The 17,731-nt window shown below is 54.6% G+C and overlaps 1 protein-coding gene across 1 annotated transcript in view; it reads right to left on the reverse strand.

Moving 5' to 3' along the window:
- Positions 1 to 4,503: 4,503 nt before the first annotated feature.
- Positions 4,504 to 17,731, reverse strand: part of Ppara (peroxisome proliferator activated receptor alpha) — a gene marked incomplete at its 5' end in the record, with an annotated part of 43,503 nt that continues 30,275 nt past the window's right edge. The window contains 5 exon segments of the mRNA NM_001173004.1: positions 4,504 to 5,156; positions 7,163 to 7,610; positions 13,317 to 13,519; positions 14,321 to 14,459; positions 16,834 to 16,994. Coding sequence (NP_001166475.1) covers positions 4,912 to 5,156; positions 7,163 to 7,610; positions 13,317 to 13,519; positions 14,321 to 14,459; positions 16,834 to 16,994 — 1,196 coding nt within the window. The 3' untranslated portion in view covers positions 4,504 to 4,911.

Below are 17,731 nucleotides of genomic sequence, written 5' to 3' on the forward strand. Positions count from 1 at the left end.
GTGCGTGCAGGTTCTCTTTATAAATGTCTACTCTTTTTTTCCCCTTTTTTTCCATCATGCACATCTGACAATTCTCACAACATCACTCATACTGCACCAGGTAATTTTAAAAAATAGTTTAATTTTTAAAACCAATTAAGGCAAAACTGTACCCTGAAATTAACTCTTTACATTCACCAGTCTTACAGTAGGACATTCCAGACGTACAAGTTCTCATAAATTCAGGATAGAAATCAATACACATGGTCAGTTCAGTCTCCTAATGGAAATGAAGATGACCCAAAGTTTTTTTTTTTTTTTAAATTAAGGTTATGTTACAGCCATTTTCTGATTGCTTGGAACTGATCCATTAATGTTACCAGAGAAATTACACTTGCCCTCGGTGTGTGCGTTGGATTCCTGAGTCCTGGACAGCCCCATCCCCTGAGGCTGAGGCTGGAGGGGACACTGGAGCCTGCCTCTTGGGTCCTACCCTGGACTGCTCGCCTGCTGAGGGAAGCAGGCCCTGCAGCTCCTTGGGATGTGAGAGCATAAGGCACATAAGATCAGTGACCCTGGCACCCGCAGGGGCCCGGCACAGTCCCGCTTTGGAAATGTCCATCAGACCCTCTCCTAGGGTCCAGTGCAGGCACCGTGGTTCCCAGAAGGTGTGGCCAAGACCAAGAGGCACCTAAAGGAAATTTGGGCTAGATACCCGAAGTGGTATACGGGCCACTCGCAGGGCTCTGTGGTTTCTGCCCCGCGCTTTGGGCCGGCCATCAGGGACTGCCAAGAACCAGCAGCCACACGATTTCCACCAGAACAGCTCATGCCGCCGGGGTTCTTTGGTGACAGCCCACAGGTTGTGCTTCCCTGAAGAACAGACGTAGTGAACCAACAGCACTAGCTAGTGGTTTGATTAAAACACTGGTGTGAAGTCTGTGACGGCCAACCTGGGGTGGAAGAAGCCTCCCAGGGGCCACGCGTAAGGATGGATGGCGCTCCTCGAGTAGGAAGGCGGGTTCACACGAGGAGAGCAGGCTCAGGAGAAACGGCAGCTTTCAGGTCCGCCATCCGCGCGCAGCTCCCTGTTTCCAGCAGGCTCGGGAGCCAGGCTTTGAGCGCAGCGAACTTGGAAACACACTGATTCCCATGGAGATGTGTGACTGCAAATTGGTCAGCTACGTGTATTAGGCTGGTTTTTTAGAAAATTCAAATCACAGTATTGAGGACGCGGCTCCTTGCTGAGTTCTCTGTGACCATACAGTGCAGACAGAGAAGTAAGAACATGCATAATGCTCTAATCTCACAGGAAGGGCACGACGTGGGTCGCACCCATTGTGAGGTACATTTTGTTTAGGCCTGAGAAGGAACTGACTGTGCCTCTATTTATTTATCTGTTGGAGACACGGGCTCGCCATGCAGTTCAGGCTGGTCTTGAGCGCACTTTGTAGCCCAGGCTGATCTTAAACTTGCAACAATCCTCCTGCCTCAGCCTCCCGAGTGCTGGGATCAGAGGCATGTGCCACCATACCTGGCTGACTGTGCCTTTAGGGAATTTTCCAAAGGGGACTGATTTACCAGGAAAGAATCAGTCACACACGGATCCCCGGAGCCTGTGATCCAGCCCCTTCCAACTCAGGCAGCAACCATCGAGGGGCACCCCTCCCTTGGCTGCCAAAGCACCCATGCAGGGTGGGCACGGAGGGAGGGTGCTCCTCCAGTAAGGGAAAGGAAGGGCCAGAGAGGAATTGCCAGTGTCCTCCTTGCTCTAGAGAAAAACACGGAGGATTTTCACTTCTGACTCAAACTGGAAAGTTTTTTCTTACTTCTTTTGGCCAACAGCGGCTCTCACACCAGGGGCCTCCGAGGTTCTTGGCCGTATCCGTTGCTTCTTCAGGAGCAACACCAAATATGGCCCTGATGGGCTCGTTCTAGACAGATGGGGCCGTGAGCCTGAGACTGCTGAGCTGCCTCTCCTCCCTTACGACAGGGGTGCCCCTTGTGGGGGGACGGAAACAACCCACACTGTTTCTCATGGCTCCTGAAACCCAAGAAGTTGTGAAATCCTAAGCCACACAGGTCTGTGAGGCAGCAGCTCCCAGCTCTGCGGAAGCCACCCTCGGGTGCCCGGGGTGTGCCAGGCTGGGCACAGACTGCACCGCTCTCCCCCTCCGTCCGAGGCCGCTGGCCCGTGCCCACCTGAGCTGAGTGTCAGCAGAGCCTGCGGCCTCAGCCGAGCAGCCTGATGGAAACCACGGTCAAATTGTGGCCGGAGGAAGGGAGTGAGGGAGGCTCACCGCTTTTTTTTAAAAGCAAAACTTGCAGTGCCACGCGTTAGCAGGATCATGGGATTTAAAGACAGAGCAAGGTCCCCTACATTCTGAGTCTGCCCAAGGTGCCGCTCTGGTTATTACACTATTTTGCAGACCGGAGCTGATGACCATTTTCCCAAGTCCCATTCCATTGGAACCAAAATACACACTGAGGCCCCAGCCAAACCTCCAGGGGGGCTCGCCCTCAGATCTCCAGGCAACTCAGGAAGCCGTGGCTCACTGGTCCGATGTCCCTCGGCCGCACTAGCACTGCAGAAGCAGCTGAACCAGCGGATTCGCCCGCTTTCCCTCATCCCCTCCTGCTGTAGGCGGCTCCCACTGATGTAACTGGCAGCATCCTGCTGTGACATCTGTGTCCTCTACCCTCAGAAGGCCTCCCACGGTGCCCAGGGGCCGGGGAGGGACAGCAGCAAGGGCTCACGGTTGACAGTGGAGAGGGCGCCCTGAGCCCCCAGCGGCTGCCACAAGAAGGGGTACACCTCGTGGTGTGGTCATCCCTCCTCCTGTCCAGCGTGCGACACCAGGGCAGCTGTGGTCCAGGTCTGCCACTTTTTGGTAGCAAAAGTTGAGGAGGAAGAGCCTGGCAGAGCCAGATGGTGCAGACCTCTGTGACCTGTGGCCCATCGCGCCTGTCCTTGCTGCTGTCCGGCAACGCCTGCAGTACCGACGCCCTGAGAAATCTCCGAAGAGATGACCCAAGATATTCCAGCACTCAGTGGCCATGCGTGATCTTGATGCTTAGATTCATGAGACTTGGGGTTCCTTCCTATTAAAAATGAATCCTGTCAAAGGTCTGTCAAGCTGAGGTCACAGCGGTCTCCTTCCTGGCTTCCTTGGGGACATCAGTCTTGAGATATCTTAAGAGAATCAAATGCCCCCACACGCTGAGCACTGGGCGGACGAATGCAGGTCTCGCCGGTCGCCTCGGAAGGCGCTACTGTGTACCCATTTTATGACACCTTCAACAGGCTGAATGAGGACCCTCCTGGCAGGCTGGGTCTTCCCACGCAATGTGCATCTGAGTGGCATTTGTCAGAGTAGGAAGGAGGACACACAGACTGGGCGTGGGACCTTGCACTTGGATGACTGCAGCCCTGGGGACACCTCCGTATGGGCAGTGGGAAGGGGACTCAGACTGGCTTCATCCTGAAGGGGCTCACTGGGACCAGGGGCCGACAGAGGGGAGTCTGCTCTGCTTCGGGGTCCTACGGCTTTGCTGCTGGCCTACAGGTCCTTTGGATCTGGAAGGAAGGAAGGGAAAGAGGGAGGGAGGGAGGGAGGGAACCAAAGACCGCCTTCTGGTGGCAGAGACACCAGACCAGCCTGGTGGGTGGGAGGACACTGCTGAGGACTCTACTCAACAATTTATCCACCACGTGGACAGAAAGAACGCATCTCCAGGTCCTCTGATTCGAGACCAATCAGCACAATCAACAACTGAACCAAGGTTGGTATGCTGATCTTTAAGGCAAAAACTACTTTAGATGTTGGGAGAAAAAAAACCCCACAAAAACACTACCGTACATATACAGTGGGCAAAAGAGGCTTAACTGTTTGTTAAAAGAAAAGAAAAAACCCAACTGTGGAGGAATCTGAGCACAGGCTCAGCTGCCTGGTGGAGGCCACGGCTCCTGCCTCTTGTTTCTTGGTGACCAGTGCCTCCCAGCCTGGGTGACAGAGCCACACAGGTCCTCTCCTGGCCCGGGAGCACCGACCACCACCACCAAGAGTTAAAGCATCACATTTTAAAAGGCAACACAGAAAAGGACAAAAGAGCTGCCAAAGCGGGACCCACTTCTGCTGGCCTCACGGTCACTGGACACCTCCAGACAGCCTGACTGAGTCGCTCCTGGTTTGGGAGGAACAGAAGTAGGCAGGAGGGAAGGGAAGGCTTCGCCCCAACTCTGCTCACCCCGGTCACAGCTTATACCCCAGAAGAGGGCTCGAGACCTGGTCCCTGGGACCTTCCACATGAGCCCGGAAATGGGCTCGGCCACAAGCTACCTGGGACCACGAAAACCACGAACTGAAAAGGACTGTGGGACCAGGAAGACGGCTGCTGAGTTTGCATAGCTTATCAAACTGTCCTTGACAATTCTCAATCTGGTGATCAAAACGCAGCCTGGCCTGCTGCTTCTTCAGAGTCAGGACACAGAACTGATATCATCCAAATAAATACTCTGCTGCATTTTAAATACCTCACCTTTGGCTAGTTCTAGATTTACAGGATTACCAAAGTTGTTAAAAAGTGCTGATTAGTCTTCCGCATCAGGAGGGAACACGACAGGAGAAAGCGTGGTCAGAAGGGAACAGACCGCGTCTCTTGAGGTTACCCATTAATTAAGTAGCAAATTATGCACGCAGTAAAAAGAATGTGCAAGTTAGATTCAGACCGTGGCTCACGACGGCCCTCAATCTCCCAGGTCCTGAGCAGCAGCGCTGCGTAGCAAGTGCTGATTGCCGCAAAGGCCCCCTTGGGGCGGGCTTCCCCCTCCCAGGTTAAAGGGTGCAGATGGGAGCCACTCCCGTTTGTCCTCTGCAGGGGTGGCAGCATGTGACATCCCTGTGGGGCAGCAGCCGAACAAGCCTCAGGGCCTCAGTACATGTCCCTGTAGATCTCCTGCAGCAGCGGGTGCAGCGCGGCGTCTGACTCCGTCTTGATGACCTGCACGAGCTGGGCATGCTCCGTCACCAGCTGCCGCAGGTCCGCCAGCTTCTGGAGCAGTTTGGGGAAGAGGAAGGTGTCGTCGGGGTGGTTGCTTTGCAGGTGGAGTTTGAGCACGTGCACGATAGCCTCCTGCATTTTCTCGATGTGGTCGATATTTAGGAGGCCGGGCCGATCTGTCCTCAAAACAAGACAGAGACGTTTGCGTGTGAGCATCACTGGTAACTGCTTGTCACCTGAGGCACCTGGCCGAGTGGCTCTCGATGCTGTGAACCACATAGAGGACGGACTTCCCCCAAGTCCCGAGCCTAACAGCGACAGGCAGGACTGACACGCCTTCTAAGACTCATAGCGCCACTGTGCACCCGCCTCGGCAGCATGGTCTTCCAACCGGATCTGACCACTGTCAGGGGAAAACCCGACATCAACCAGAGCCTGGTGATGTCCTGGTCACCTATCATCAGTTTCCCAGAACACGGGAGACGAAGGTCTTCCGGGGTCACAGTTGGTAGGCGGCTGCAAGCTCTCTATCACACTGAGGTAACAGGACCGTGTGCGACTCCAAGAGCCTTCCCACACGGACTGGTGAGGGGGGTGGGCGGACACAGGCTGGCCAGGGTGCAGGGCACCCTGGAGCATGGAGCAGGGTAGCATGGAAGTGCCAGCGGGCACATCGGGTGGCCTCCCTGGGACAGGCTCAGGCCATGGGTCCCAGCCCACCACACCCAGATTTGGTGCAGCTCACCCCAAAATCCATCTCAGTTTTAGTGCTGTTGCCTATGGTGCTTCCTATTTTTTGTTTTATTTTGTTTTTTGAGACAGGGTCTCAGGCTGGCCTTGAACTTGCGCCAGTCCTCCTGCCGCCGTCCCCCAAGTGCTGGGATTATGGGCATGTGCCCCTACATGTGGCCAATCCTGAAGTTTTAAACAGAGAAATTTTTTAAAAGATGGATTTTAAAAAGATGGTCATTTCAACTCAGCAAAGCAGCTTCCTTTCTGTATCACTGGAAAGCTCTAGGCGAACAGGACTGTGCACAGTGGGAGCATCTATGGCGGAGCCGGGATCCACTGCACATAAACAGCTCTCTGGGTGCCGCCTACCCTCGCCGCGTCAGCCTCAGTTTACGGAAGGACAACAACAGATTATGCACAATGACTGCCCCTGACGGGGGCAGAAGGGCCTCTTCCATCTGACTCTGCCCAGCCAGGTGGTCACAGGACATCGAGTGGCTTCGGGCAGGTGGCAGGTGGGAGCCGCCACTCCTTGGTCTCTGCCATGGCTGGGCAAGGTCGGCTGGGTTTACAGTAGGCAGGTGACCTTCCTAGACCTGGGACAGGGCTATTTAAGGAAGGTGGTCCTGGGCCAGGAAGCTGGCACAGCAGAGCCGGCCCAGCCCCTCCTCCCTGGGGTTTGATTCCGTGATAGACCTGCCAGGGTCCTTCACAATGACACGGCATCAGTGTCACCTGTAGTGACGGCTGCTGTGCTCACATCTGTGTGCCACTCCATGGAACAGGAATTATAGAACTGCTATAACATAATTGTATAATTACAATGTTTCTATGAGCACACATTATGTATCATAATACTGATTACATCTAATATGCTAATTAAATCAGGTGTAATTATATTAAAAGCAGTATGTAATAGTTACAAATATATTTAGATAGCATTTCTTCAGTAGTCCTGGGGAGTGAACCCAGGGTCTCTGCACTGAGCTACATCCCCAGGCCTTTTCCTGAGCTTTTATTTTTGAGATGAGGTCTTGCTAAGTTGCTAAATGGCCCGGGCTGGACTTAAATTTAGATTCTCCTGCCTCAGTCTCCCAGAGCCACTGGTGGGGTGAGCGACGGTGCCTCCTGCCCGCCTATGAACGTGTGTTTGTGCAAATGTACTGTAGGTTACACGATAGTGTTGGAGTGCTCACTCCTTCCCAGGATCAGCTCCGGCTCAGGTGTCTCCCACGGGCCAGCACCCATGTCGCAGAGGCACAGCTCGAGCTGGCACCAACTGGGAGGCCCATGATCAAGCCCTTTTTTTTGGTACCAGGGAATGGAACTCATGACCTCACACTTGCCAGGCAAGCGCCTGTGCCGCTGAGCTACATCCCCGGCCCCACAACCAAGCTCGTAAGACAGGAGGCCAAGGGCCCCATGCCAGCAGGCGGACCCAGCCGCTTACCTCCGCAGCAAATGATGGCGGCCACGAACAGCGAGATGTCGCTGTCGTCCAGCTCCAGGGCGTTGAACTTCATGGCAAAATTGAACTTGGGTTCCATCATGTCGCAGAAGGGTTTGCGGAGGTTTTTGAGGAACTCGCGGGTGATGAAGCCGTGTCCGTAGGCCACCAGCATCCCGTCCTTGTTCATGGTGGAGGACAGCATGGTGAAGATGGCCTCGTACACGCCGTACTTCAGCAGGGTGACCTGGTCGTTCAGGTCCAGGCTGGCGAAACCCGGGATGGCCTTGGCGAACTCCGTGAGGTTGGTGACGGTCTCCACCGACACACACTGGCAGCAGTGGAAGATGCGGACCTCGGCCTCCTTGTCGCGGATGCCGTCGGACACCACCTTGGCCATCAGCGTCTTCTCGGCCGTGCACAGCGTCTCCATGTCGTGGATGACGAAAAGCTGCAAGGGAAGATGCCCACGTAAGCGGGAGGCCTGGGGTGAGCCGCACGGGACTCCAGTGACCGATCAGGAGCCACTGTGCCCACTGCCCAGCCTGGCACCGCGGGGACTCAAACTCCGAGGAACAGGCTTCGCCCTTGGGCACCTTCGAAATGTGTTGCAAGAAACAGGTTAGCGGAGAACTCACCAGCTACCTCAGGAAGACAGCAGTCGTGCTGGCCTGACACCAGGTAGGGGTTTTGTGGCTAAAGCCAGAGTCTCTCTGGGCATGGTGCGCCTGCCTAGAATCACAGCACTCTGGGAGGCTGAGGCAGGAACACTGCTAGTATGAGCTCACACTGGGCAACTTGGTGACTTAGCGGGACCCTGTCTTTAAAAAAAGGGAGTGGAGTGGGGAGTGGGGTGGAGCTCAGTTCGGAGGCCCTGGGTTCAATCTCTAGTAGTACAAAAAAAAAAAAAAAGTTTTAAGAGTTAAAGAAACTGGAGAACTGGTTTTGTAATAAAGTTAACAAGAAAATACTAGCAAGTACCTTTCCTGTTTTATAGTACTGCTAGACTCCTGAATCCTGGTGCAACAGTACTAAGGAATGATAGTACTTCTTAATGGTACTGTTTCATAACCATCATCAGCACTGGCTGGTGAACAGACCAATCCGGATAGGAAATTCACTCTCCGGAGAGCTGGTATTCGCTGGGCAGAGCGGGCATCTACTGAACCGGTGGGGATGGAGTGGAGATGCCCACAGCCCCACAGAGGAGAGGGTGGGCCGACACTGAGTGGGACGCACGGGAGCCAGGGCCCAGAGGCCCTGGGACGAAGGCCGGGTCCTCGCCTATGTGAGCCCCGCTGCCCCCCGGCCCTGCTGTGCCCCACATGCCCCTGGGGTACAGCAGAGTTTGAGTTACACAGTGAGGCCCCGATTCGAAAGACAACACAAAAAAATGAGGGGGGAGGGAGAGCGGAGAGCGGAGAGCTGAGCTTGAAGAGACGGGAGCGCAGCCGCAGTCCCTCTGCTGCGACCCCTGCGCATTCTGCACACACATGGAACTGTCACACTGCGGACAATGAAAAAATAAATCTGAAAAAAACCTAAGCTGGATGTGGTGGCGCATGCTGCAATCCCAGCACTCGGGAGGCTGACGCAGGAGGATCGCTGTGAGTTGGAGAGCAGCCTGGGCTACAAAGTGAGCTCAAGGCCAGCCTGAAGTGCACAGCGTGAGCCTGTCTCAAAAAGGCAACATCAGTCAATCAGTCAGTCAATCCAAAGGTGGAGGAAGAGCTGGCAGGCCACAGTGTTAGCCAGGAAGGATTCCATCTGGTGGGTGTGAGGACAGCAGACCTCAGATGCTGGACCCACACTCACACGTGCCACCCCACATGCAGCAGCTGGTGCTACTGCCACCCCCTGGGATGCCAAGCCCAGAAGGGCAGCAGCAGCCATCACACACCACCAAAATGCCCTGTGGCAGGAGCCCCGATGCGTCCCCAGGAACGGGGCCTGTGCCCAGCCCACAGCGAGGCGGCACGGAGGGGACGGCAGGCCACCCGAGAGGCACTCAGACGGGGCCAGAACTTGCTGGCCAAAAAGACCTAGGTCCACGCTGAGGAAGGGCACGGTTTAGATGGTACCCGAGTGAGTGGAAGCGGTGTGACCCCAGGGCCCCCCTGTGCCAGGCAAGCACCCCACCACCGGGAGCACAGCATTCAGAGCCAGGCCTCCCAACGTGTGAGGACAGAATAAGGAAGATCACACCAGTCTCTCTCCTCTGACCCGACACGGGCACAGCTGTCGCTGGGGAAAAGCTCGGGACGCGTGGGGGCCGGGGATGCGGCTCAGCTGCCTGGCAAGTGCGAGGTTCTGAGTTTGATCCCCGGTACCCAAACAAAAACACACCTACACTCAGGACATCCGTGGGGTGACCTGGAGTCACAGCCACTGTGTCCCTGTCCCGCCCCCAGCTGGGCATCCTCAGATTAAAATACATATGTTAAAGAACTATGTCTGTTCTAGATGTGTTAAGGCTTCCTTCTCGTGCTGCTGGGGCTCGAACCCAGGGCCTTACACATGCTGGCGAGTACCCGGCCACGAGCTCCTCCCCTGGCCAGATTTGCTTTCCTATTAATCCCTAAATCATACAGCATGACAACCACTCACCCAGCATTTCCTGCCTCAGGTGTGGTAAGCGATCTAGAGATAACTTCAAGCAGACAAAGGGCTGTGCTTAGTTTCCTGTGAGCTCTACGCTAGCTGGAAAGGGTCCTCTGTATCTGTGAATTCCGGTATCTTGGGGGCCCTGGATCGTTTTCCACAGATATGGGAGAAGGACTCTTTATGGCACTGGGACTGAGCCCAAGGTTTCTCATCAAGCAACAGCCCAGCTCTCTCTCCCCCTCTTTTTATTTTGAGACAGTGTCTTGGTCAGTGGCCCTGCCAGTGCTTGAATTTGCAGCCTCCTGCCTCAGCCTCCTAGAGTGCGGGCATTACAGGTGTGTGTCATTGCACCCGGCTGAGTGCTGTATTTCTAAAGCATAAATAGTGACATTCTGCCCCCCCATTATTTTTTTTTCCCTCCGTTAAGAGAGAAATATTTCTCTTAGAGAAATATTTAGGTCACCTTCAGTTTTTCTCTAGAGTGCATTTAACAGAAATAAGTGCTAACCAGTTCTAGGATGGGGGAAGAGAGAGAGAGGGAGAGAGAGAGAGAGAGAGAGACTGTGAGTTAAGTGAGCTGCCAGTCTTCCCCCCAGCACAGCGGTGGTGAGGACGGTCCAGAGCATGGGTGGCAGGGCGGTTTCCGGAGTGTCTGATTACAGAACCCTTGAAGTGACCATGGCGATCACAGTAAAGCACCTCATGGGCCTGGGGCTGGGGTAGGCCTGGCCACATAATTTTCAGGGTCCAAGGGAAAGTGCAAAGACAGCTCCTGTTAAAGGATAACCAAGGGTTCCGAGACGGCCACAGTGACGTGTGCCCCTATCTGGGCCCCTCTAGGCTCAGACACTGTGACCAGCTAGTGGCCGGAGCGCCGGCCCAGGACCTCCTTTCTGTGCAATGGACCCTCGTCGATGGAGACGTCTACGGCAGGGTGTGTTCTGACTCGTTCCTGTGAGCTTGCGCTTGGGTCCCTGAAAGCAGGTGAAACTCGAAGCCACCCGAGGAGTTAAAAACAAGCACTAACATGAAGACATGGCGTGTGTTACAGCTAAAGAGCGGCCGTGCACTAACGTGCACGTGCAATTTGCCAAACTCTGCTGGTAATTTTGGTGAGGCCATTTGTAAAATGCACATGGCATCTATTTAACTTGGGAACGGCTATGCCCGGTGAGAACCAGTGCTAAACACATTCTGTGCAAGAGTTAGGAAAAGTTGGACCGCTCAACCTTCGAGGAAGTCTTGACCTGTGACTCCCTGTTAGGAGTGTGCCCGATGGAACTGCTCAGCAACTTCACGTTTCCGGAAACACGCACCGCATTTCAACCTGCAGACACCTGACCCTAACACCGCAGGCAGCGCTGACGCATGTCCAGAGAACGCCCAGAAACGACGACACTCTGTTCCAGCACATGACAGCAGCCGCCTGCCCACCCCTGAGATGCCGAAAGGTGCTGGATTCTTCTTCTGAAGCTGCTGCGAGGACCTGTGCTGCTAGGTTAAAAATTCTCCTGGCTTTGCTTATTTTTATTCCAAACAAGACTTTTGCTCTGCATAATTCCGCCTGGCTTTGCACATCGATTACAAATGACACAGAGTTTTGGCTAGAGCTGCACAAGGTCAGAGGCTAAAGATTTTCCACAGCTTGGAATATTAGACTCTCAGGATAAACCCCAGCTCTTGGGAACACTACGGGGCTGAAACGGACACGAAGTCCCAGCCTTTGTAGCCCAGCGTTCCCTTTGCTATTCCTGACCTCCTCTGGTTCCTGGAGAATTTCAGGATTCTCTTCTCTGATTCTTCCTGAGGAACAGCACCGTGACAGGCACAGAAGACGTACGTGTGCTTCCAGCTCTTACAATTACAAGCGAGAAGCCGAAGGTCCCCAGAGGAGTTTTGGTTTCCCGAATTCAGGGCACTGTGAGTCATTTCCAGGAAGGCAATGCGGGCGCGGAGGCTCCCTGCACCTGCCCTGCAGTCCTGAAAGGCTCTTGCTGGCCCAGCCCTTGGGTGGGTTCCAAGGGACTTTCTGAACATCGAGGCCTCCTTAATCGCAGAATTCACTGAGGAGTTAAAAGAGTTTGGGGAACAGTTTAGGTTCATTCATGGAAGCAAGAAGCTTATGAAACCCTTTCTCTTCCCAAGACTAAAAACTCCCGCTGCTGGACCAGGAACAGCCAGACCCCAGGCTCTCCCCATGGGTCAGCGCCATTCGAGGACTGGGGGAGAGAACAAGACCACACCAGCAAGAACCAGCGCCATGCACAGGCTGCCGCCGGTCTGGGAACAGCCAGACCCCAGGCCCTTCTGGTGCTGGGGCCGGCAAACAAGTACCAGTCCCTTCCCTGGCCCTTCCGTAAGTAAGCGGCTGATCCGAAGAAAAACAGGCCATCATGACAGCTATGGAGGTAAAATGCAATCAGACGCGTGTGGTGCTGTGGTGTTTCACTGGGTCTGACCATGGGTTCAGAGGACAGCGGTACACAGTGTGGCGTCTAGGGGGATGGATCTTCTGAGGGCTGCAGCCATCGCTGATTGCCTGCGGTCTTGTTGTGAAGTCCGGTATCGTTCCCATTGTTTTCTTGGGTTGGGTTTTATTCTCTTTTGTTTAATCCCTTTTGTTTATGTTAAATCTGATGGCAGGAGAACTATTTCAAGGCTGGGAACATACATTATAGTAGCAATTTCGGATTTACTGTTGGCTTGTTTTGGAGTTATTTATTGCATTCATTGTTTTATTTTTATTGTTCCTATTCTGTTCTGTTCTGTTTGATTTTTACTATGTTTGAAGTTATCTGCAGCTATTTTGAAGACATCAAAAGGCATGATGGTAACTATTGTTGGTTTTGTCATGTTTTGAAGCCCTGTATCTCTTACACTGGTTTTGGTTTTATTGTTTTATCCTCTTTAAAATAAAATTTTAGAAAGAGACTAAAAGCCCCAGCTTATAATTCCCAAGAAGGAGCGCTCTAAGTTACTCACTAGGACAAAGTAAGCCTGCTGTACCGCGTGCGTAGAGAAAGGCAGAAGGTCCGGGGCGGCCTCTCCTTTAGGGAGGGGCGAGGCCGAGTGACTTCTGGGTGGGGACAGTGGCCAGCGGGGCAGACTTCTGTGTGCATGTGACCCTTTCTGAGCCCCGAGAGGGGAAAAAAGCAGGTGGGCGCCAGAGGCAGGGATGGGGAGACCCGGGAGGTAGCTTCAGGGGGTGCACTCCGAGTAGGAAGTTAATGAGCAGCTGGCTTTTCTGGCCTTTAAATGGAGACCTATTTAAATGCCCTCAGGAAGCGACCTTGGAGCCATGTGAGGTGTCAGCGAGATCATTTCTGGCGCATCCGCGGCAGGGCTGTCGCAGTAACCTGGCTGTGGGGAGCTGGGAGGTGCACTGCCCTCAAGCTCCATTCTGGAGGCCAGCAGGTCCCCCTGAGGGTCCACCGCCCTCCGTCTGCCTTTGGGATGAAGGTTTCCCTAGCACTGAAAGTTCCCCTGGTCATGGCCCAGGACACCAGGGCGCCTGTCCCTCCAGCCCGCCAGCCCCCGCCGGCCCGAGCCCTACCGGATGGCTGCTGGTCTTCCCGGCCAGGATGATGCGGGCCTTGACCTTGTTCATGTGGAAGTTCTTCAGGTAGGCCTCGTAGATCCGCTTGGCCAGGGACTTGAGGTCGGCGGTCTCGGCGCCCTCGCTGTCCCGGTCACAGGTGAGGACTTCGGCTTTTAGTTTTGCTTTCTCAGACCTCGGCATCCGTCCGAAGCGAATGGCTGGGGGAGAGGGGCACGGGTCAGGGGAGCGGACAGGCAGGGAGGAGGGGGCGCGAGGGTGCCAATGGCACAGGCGGCATGAGAAAGACGCTCCTGCTGCGAATGAAGCCATGAACAGAAGCCTGCAGGCAGGGAAAATCCATTCTACCGGGAGGGGGCAAAATCAACTCTGCAGTCCTGGACAGCAGGACACGGTTAACAGGGACACTAGGGCCACTCACACACCTGTCGAGAGGACACCCCCTGTCATCGGGGAGATAAAGGGGCTGAGGCTGGGTCCAGGGGTGACCGTGTTCGCCTCCCCATGTTGAGCCCTGGCAAGCTGCTCGTTGCAGGGGCACCTTTGTGAGCAGAGTATGGCTGAATTCATACACCCGCTTCACAGGGTGGTGGGACAGTTCGGCCCCCACCCCCGGATTTCCAGTTGGCTGACAATCTTTTCCCCCCGTTTCTGGGGACGGAACTCTGGATTTGGCACTGAGCTACATCCCTGGCCCTTGGTATTTTTTGAATCAAGAATCATGCTAAATCTAAGTTGCCCAGGCTGTGTTCAAACTTGGGATCCTCCTGCCTCGGCCTCCCTGAGGGCTGGGATTACGGGCTCAGCCCAAGGTGAGGTTTCTTCTGACAGTCTTGCCCCGTGCACTGCTGCTGAACCCAGCGAGTGCAGGCGTTGCTTTTTCCGAGGCCGTCTCTGGGTACAAAGTGACCCGCGCGTGAAATGGCACAGCGTGGCCGCTCCGGCTGAACAAGGCAGGTACACTGAGGCACAGCCGGCCCGCTCCCGGCAGCCGCACCTACCGTTGTGGGACATCCCGACTGACAGGCACTTGTGGAAGCGGCAGTACTGGCACTTGTTGCGGTTCTTTTTCTGGATCTTGCAGCTGCGGTCACATTTGTCGTACACCAGCTTCAGCCGGATGGTCCTTCGGAAGAAGCCCTGCGGGGGAGAGCAGCGGGCTGAAGACCAGGCCGCCTGCCCGCCACCACCCCATCACTCGGCTTTTGTTTGTTCTCTTTTTAACTTTACTATCACACGACAGCGACAGAATTCAAAGGGATTTGAAGTAATCCCAGCACTCGGGAAGCTGGGGCAGGAGGATCCTTGCGAGTTGGAGACCAGCCTGGCTACACAGTGAGCTCAAGGCCAGCCTGAGCTCCAGAGCGAGGCCCTGTCTCAAAAAGACAAAAACAAGAACAAAGCGATTTCAAAACGTCCCTGTCTGATGGGAGAGAACACAACAGCAGACTTCAGGGTCACTCAGCTCTGCCCGTGGGTGCTGAGGTCACCGCCACTGCCCCTCCCGGCCAACACAGCCACGTGTGTGACTCGGAATCCTCTAGAAATTTTTCTAAGTGAACATTAACTTTCTAAAAGGAAAAAAAATATGATAGAAGGAAGCTAGATACTTGTAACCTATGCTCTTCCTTTGTGAAGCATTTATTTGTTTTTAATTTTAAAGAGAATAAAAGAAAATCAAGCAATAAAAAACAATATAGGATTTCACAACGCAATGACAAGAAATTAGCAGGGGTCATTATACTGACTATCGTTATCTTGAAAACAGTGGCTCAGATGACCAGATACGGGCAAGAAAAATCGATCCCACAATATAAGCACTGACTGTTCCTCTCCGTCAGCTCATAGAATGAGTAGTTTCATGAGGCGTTTAAAAATGGTACCTGGGAAAGGCTGGGGATTTAGCTCAGTGGCCAAGAGCTGCCCGGCAGGGGTGAGGTTGTGGTTTGATCCCCAGTACAAAAAACAAAACAAAACAAAGCAAAGCAGTACCCAGGAGGAAACAACTCTACCAGAAGTCCATAAAAAGCCCGAGTTAAGCAACGCGACCCTGGAGAAAAGGCCAGCGCATGCGCCGCTGCTTTTAGGCACGGGCACCTGGAAAGGGGTTGACTCTGGCTTTGGGTCCTTTTCTTGTGCTTGCTTTCTGCAGGCCCCACAGGCTTGACCCCACTAAGAAAATTAATAAGAAGTCTATAAATAGGTGGGGCCTACTTAGTTACTTCAACTTGTATAATTACTGCCCAAACACAAATATTAATACTATTCATACCAATCAAAATTATTATAATGATCAACAAATTTATTCCATCAAATTAAAAGATATTCATTTATTTTTATTTTTTGATACCAAGGATCAAATTCACAACCTCGTATTTGCCAGGCAGGTGCTTGTGCTGCTGAGCTAAATCCCCAGCTAAAAGAAATTCATTTATCTTTGTGAATTTTTAAAAAACATATATGTTGAAGTGATTGATTTGTGTATCAGACACAAAACATAGTAACATGTGGCTTTAAAGCAGCCCAAGTGCTTTGTGGGCCCCATCACGCACATGTGAGGTCACATCTCTATGTGTCCATGGTGGCACGCCCCACGGGCCACAGGGACAGCTCAGCCATTTCCTGGGGGCCGGAGGGGAGCCTGCTGTGCCCCCCTGACTTTCTCACCTAGGCCCTGAGAGACGGGTGGAGGAGAGTGCCCTGAGCACCAGGGGTCCAGTCCCAGCTCTGTGCCCCCCCACACTGTGACACCCCCCAGCTCTGTGGCTCCCTCCGGCTCTGTGGCCCTGTCTCCAGGGAGCCAGCCACCTCCACGCCAGGCCTCGCAGGGGCTGGGCACCCACATTCCAGGAACACAGGGGAAGGTGACAGTGTCTGTGAACCTCATGACACTGCAGTGTGCTCAGGAAAGGCCTCTGGCCACAGCAGTCGGATTTCCAGAGCTCCCACACTTGCCTGCCCAAAGGGAGACACTGGAGGGTGTCATGTGACCACAGGAGACTTGCAGGGGTGGCAGGACTGGGTCCTCCTTCGAGGACCATGGATCCTGGCAGTGATTGCTCCAGGTGCCTCCGTCACATCCTCCTGGCCCTGCTTGTCCCTGTCCAGGGCCTGGCTGAGCAACATGTGGGGCCAGGTGGCTGTGGCTGTGGCTGTGGCTTTGGCTGTGGTGGTGGCAAGCTGGGAGGGACAGCTGGGTGTCACGAGCAGCTGCTAGGGTGTGGCCAGGCATCATGTGACCTAAGACAGATGCTAACATCAGTGGTCACCAGCTCACCCCCCGCCGAGCCGGTGAATGGTGAAAGGTCAGCAACTGAGAGGTCAGGGGTGAGAGGTCAGCGGGTCAGGATGCTGAACCTGGTGCCAGTGAGGGTCATGCTGTCACCAGGGCTGCCCTGCCTCAGTGCACTGCTGGGCCAGCCCCAGACCACAGGGCACAGCCTGTCCGGGGTCCCCAGAGCCAGCCTGCCTGGGTGGCGCCCGTGCCCGTCCTCCGCAGACCGGAGCCCCGTACCTTGCAGCCTTCACATGCGTGGACCCCGTAGTGGTAGCCTGAGGCCTTGTCCCCGCAGATCCTGCACTCGATGTTCAGGGCGCTGCTGGGCGGCTCATCCACGCCACAGGGGACCTCGGGGTAGCTGACGGAGGAGGGGCTGGAAGCCGGGGACAGGGTATCTGTGGGAGAGAGGACATCGTGGACATCCACATGGAGTGTCAGGAGGCGGGGACCAACAAGGTCCCTGAGGGCAGAGCTGGCACAGGAGGTGCTCAGATGCGGTGTAAATCGGGGTGGGCGGGTGCCGGTTCCAAGTCAGCCAGTGCCCCCACGACACCAGCCGTGCCCTTCCATCCCCCACGGTCACCTCGGTGCTGGGTCCCTCAAGGCACCTGGCTTTTGTCCCTGTCTGCCAAGCGGCACCCGTCTCAGCGCAGTGGCGAGTCAGGGGACCCCATCTGGTCCCGAGTCCCATGTTTTGTGCTCCATGCCCCACACAGAACGTCCTTCGTTCCTTCCTTCCTTCCAGATCCCCAGCTGCTAACCCCGTAAACAGCACCAAAACAGCGAGCAATCCACACAGGTGACACCCAGTGGGTGGTGTCGGTGGAGTACGTTAGAATTTACGAGTCTTATAAACTTCTGTTAAGAAAATAAAAAGACAGAGCGCAGACCGGGAGAAAATGTTTTGCAGAGCCCGTGCAGTAAGCCTCGTACCCAACACACAGAAAGACCTTCAAGCGGGAAGCAAACGGCTCAGTTAGCGCCGGCAGAAGTCGCCTGGGCAGACTCTTCCTGCAGGGGACGGGCCGCAGGCACCGGGCCTATGGCTAGACACGAGACGTCGCTTCTCTCGGGGACTTGTGCACTGAAGCCATGACGATGCACCACGACACAGCCACTGTTACTTTAAAAA

The sequence above is a fragment of the Cavia porcellus genome, unplaced genomic scaffold, assembly GCF_034190915.1.
Source record: "Cavia porcellus strain 051 isolate PalLab524CR breed Dunkin Hartley unplaced genomic scaffold, mCavPor4.1 scaffold_40, whole genome shotgun sequence".
In the NCBI taxonomy this organism is placed as follows: Eukaryota; Metazoa; Chordata; class Mammalia; order Rodentia; family Caviidae; genus Cavia; species Cavia porcellus.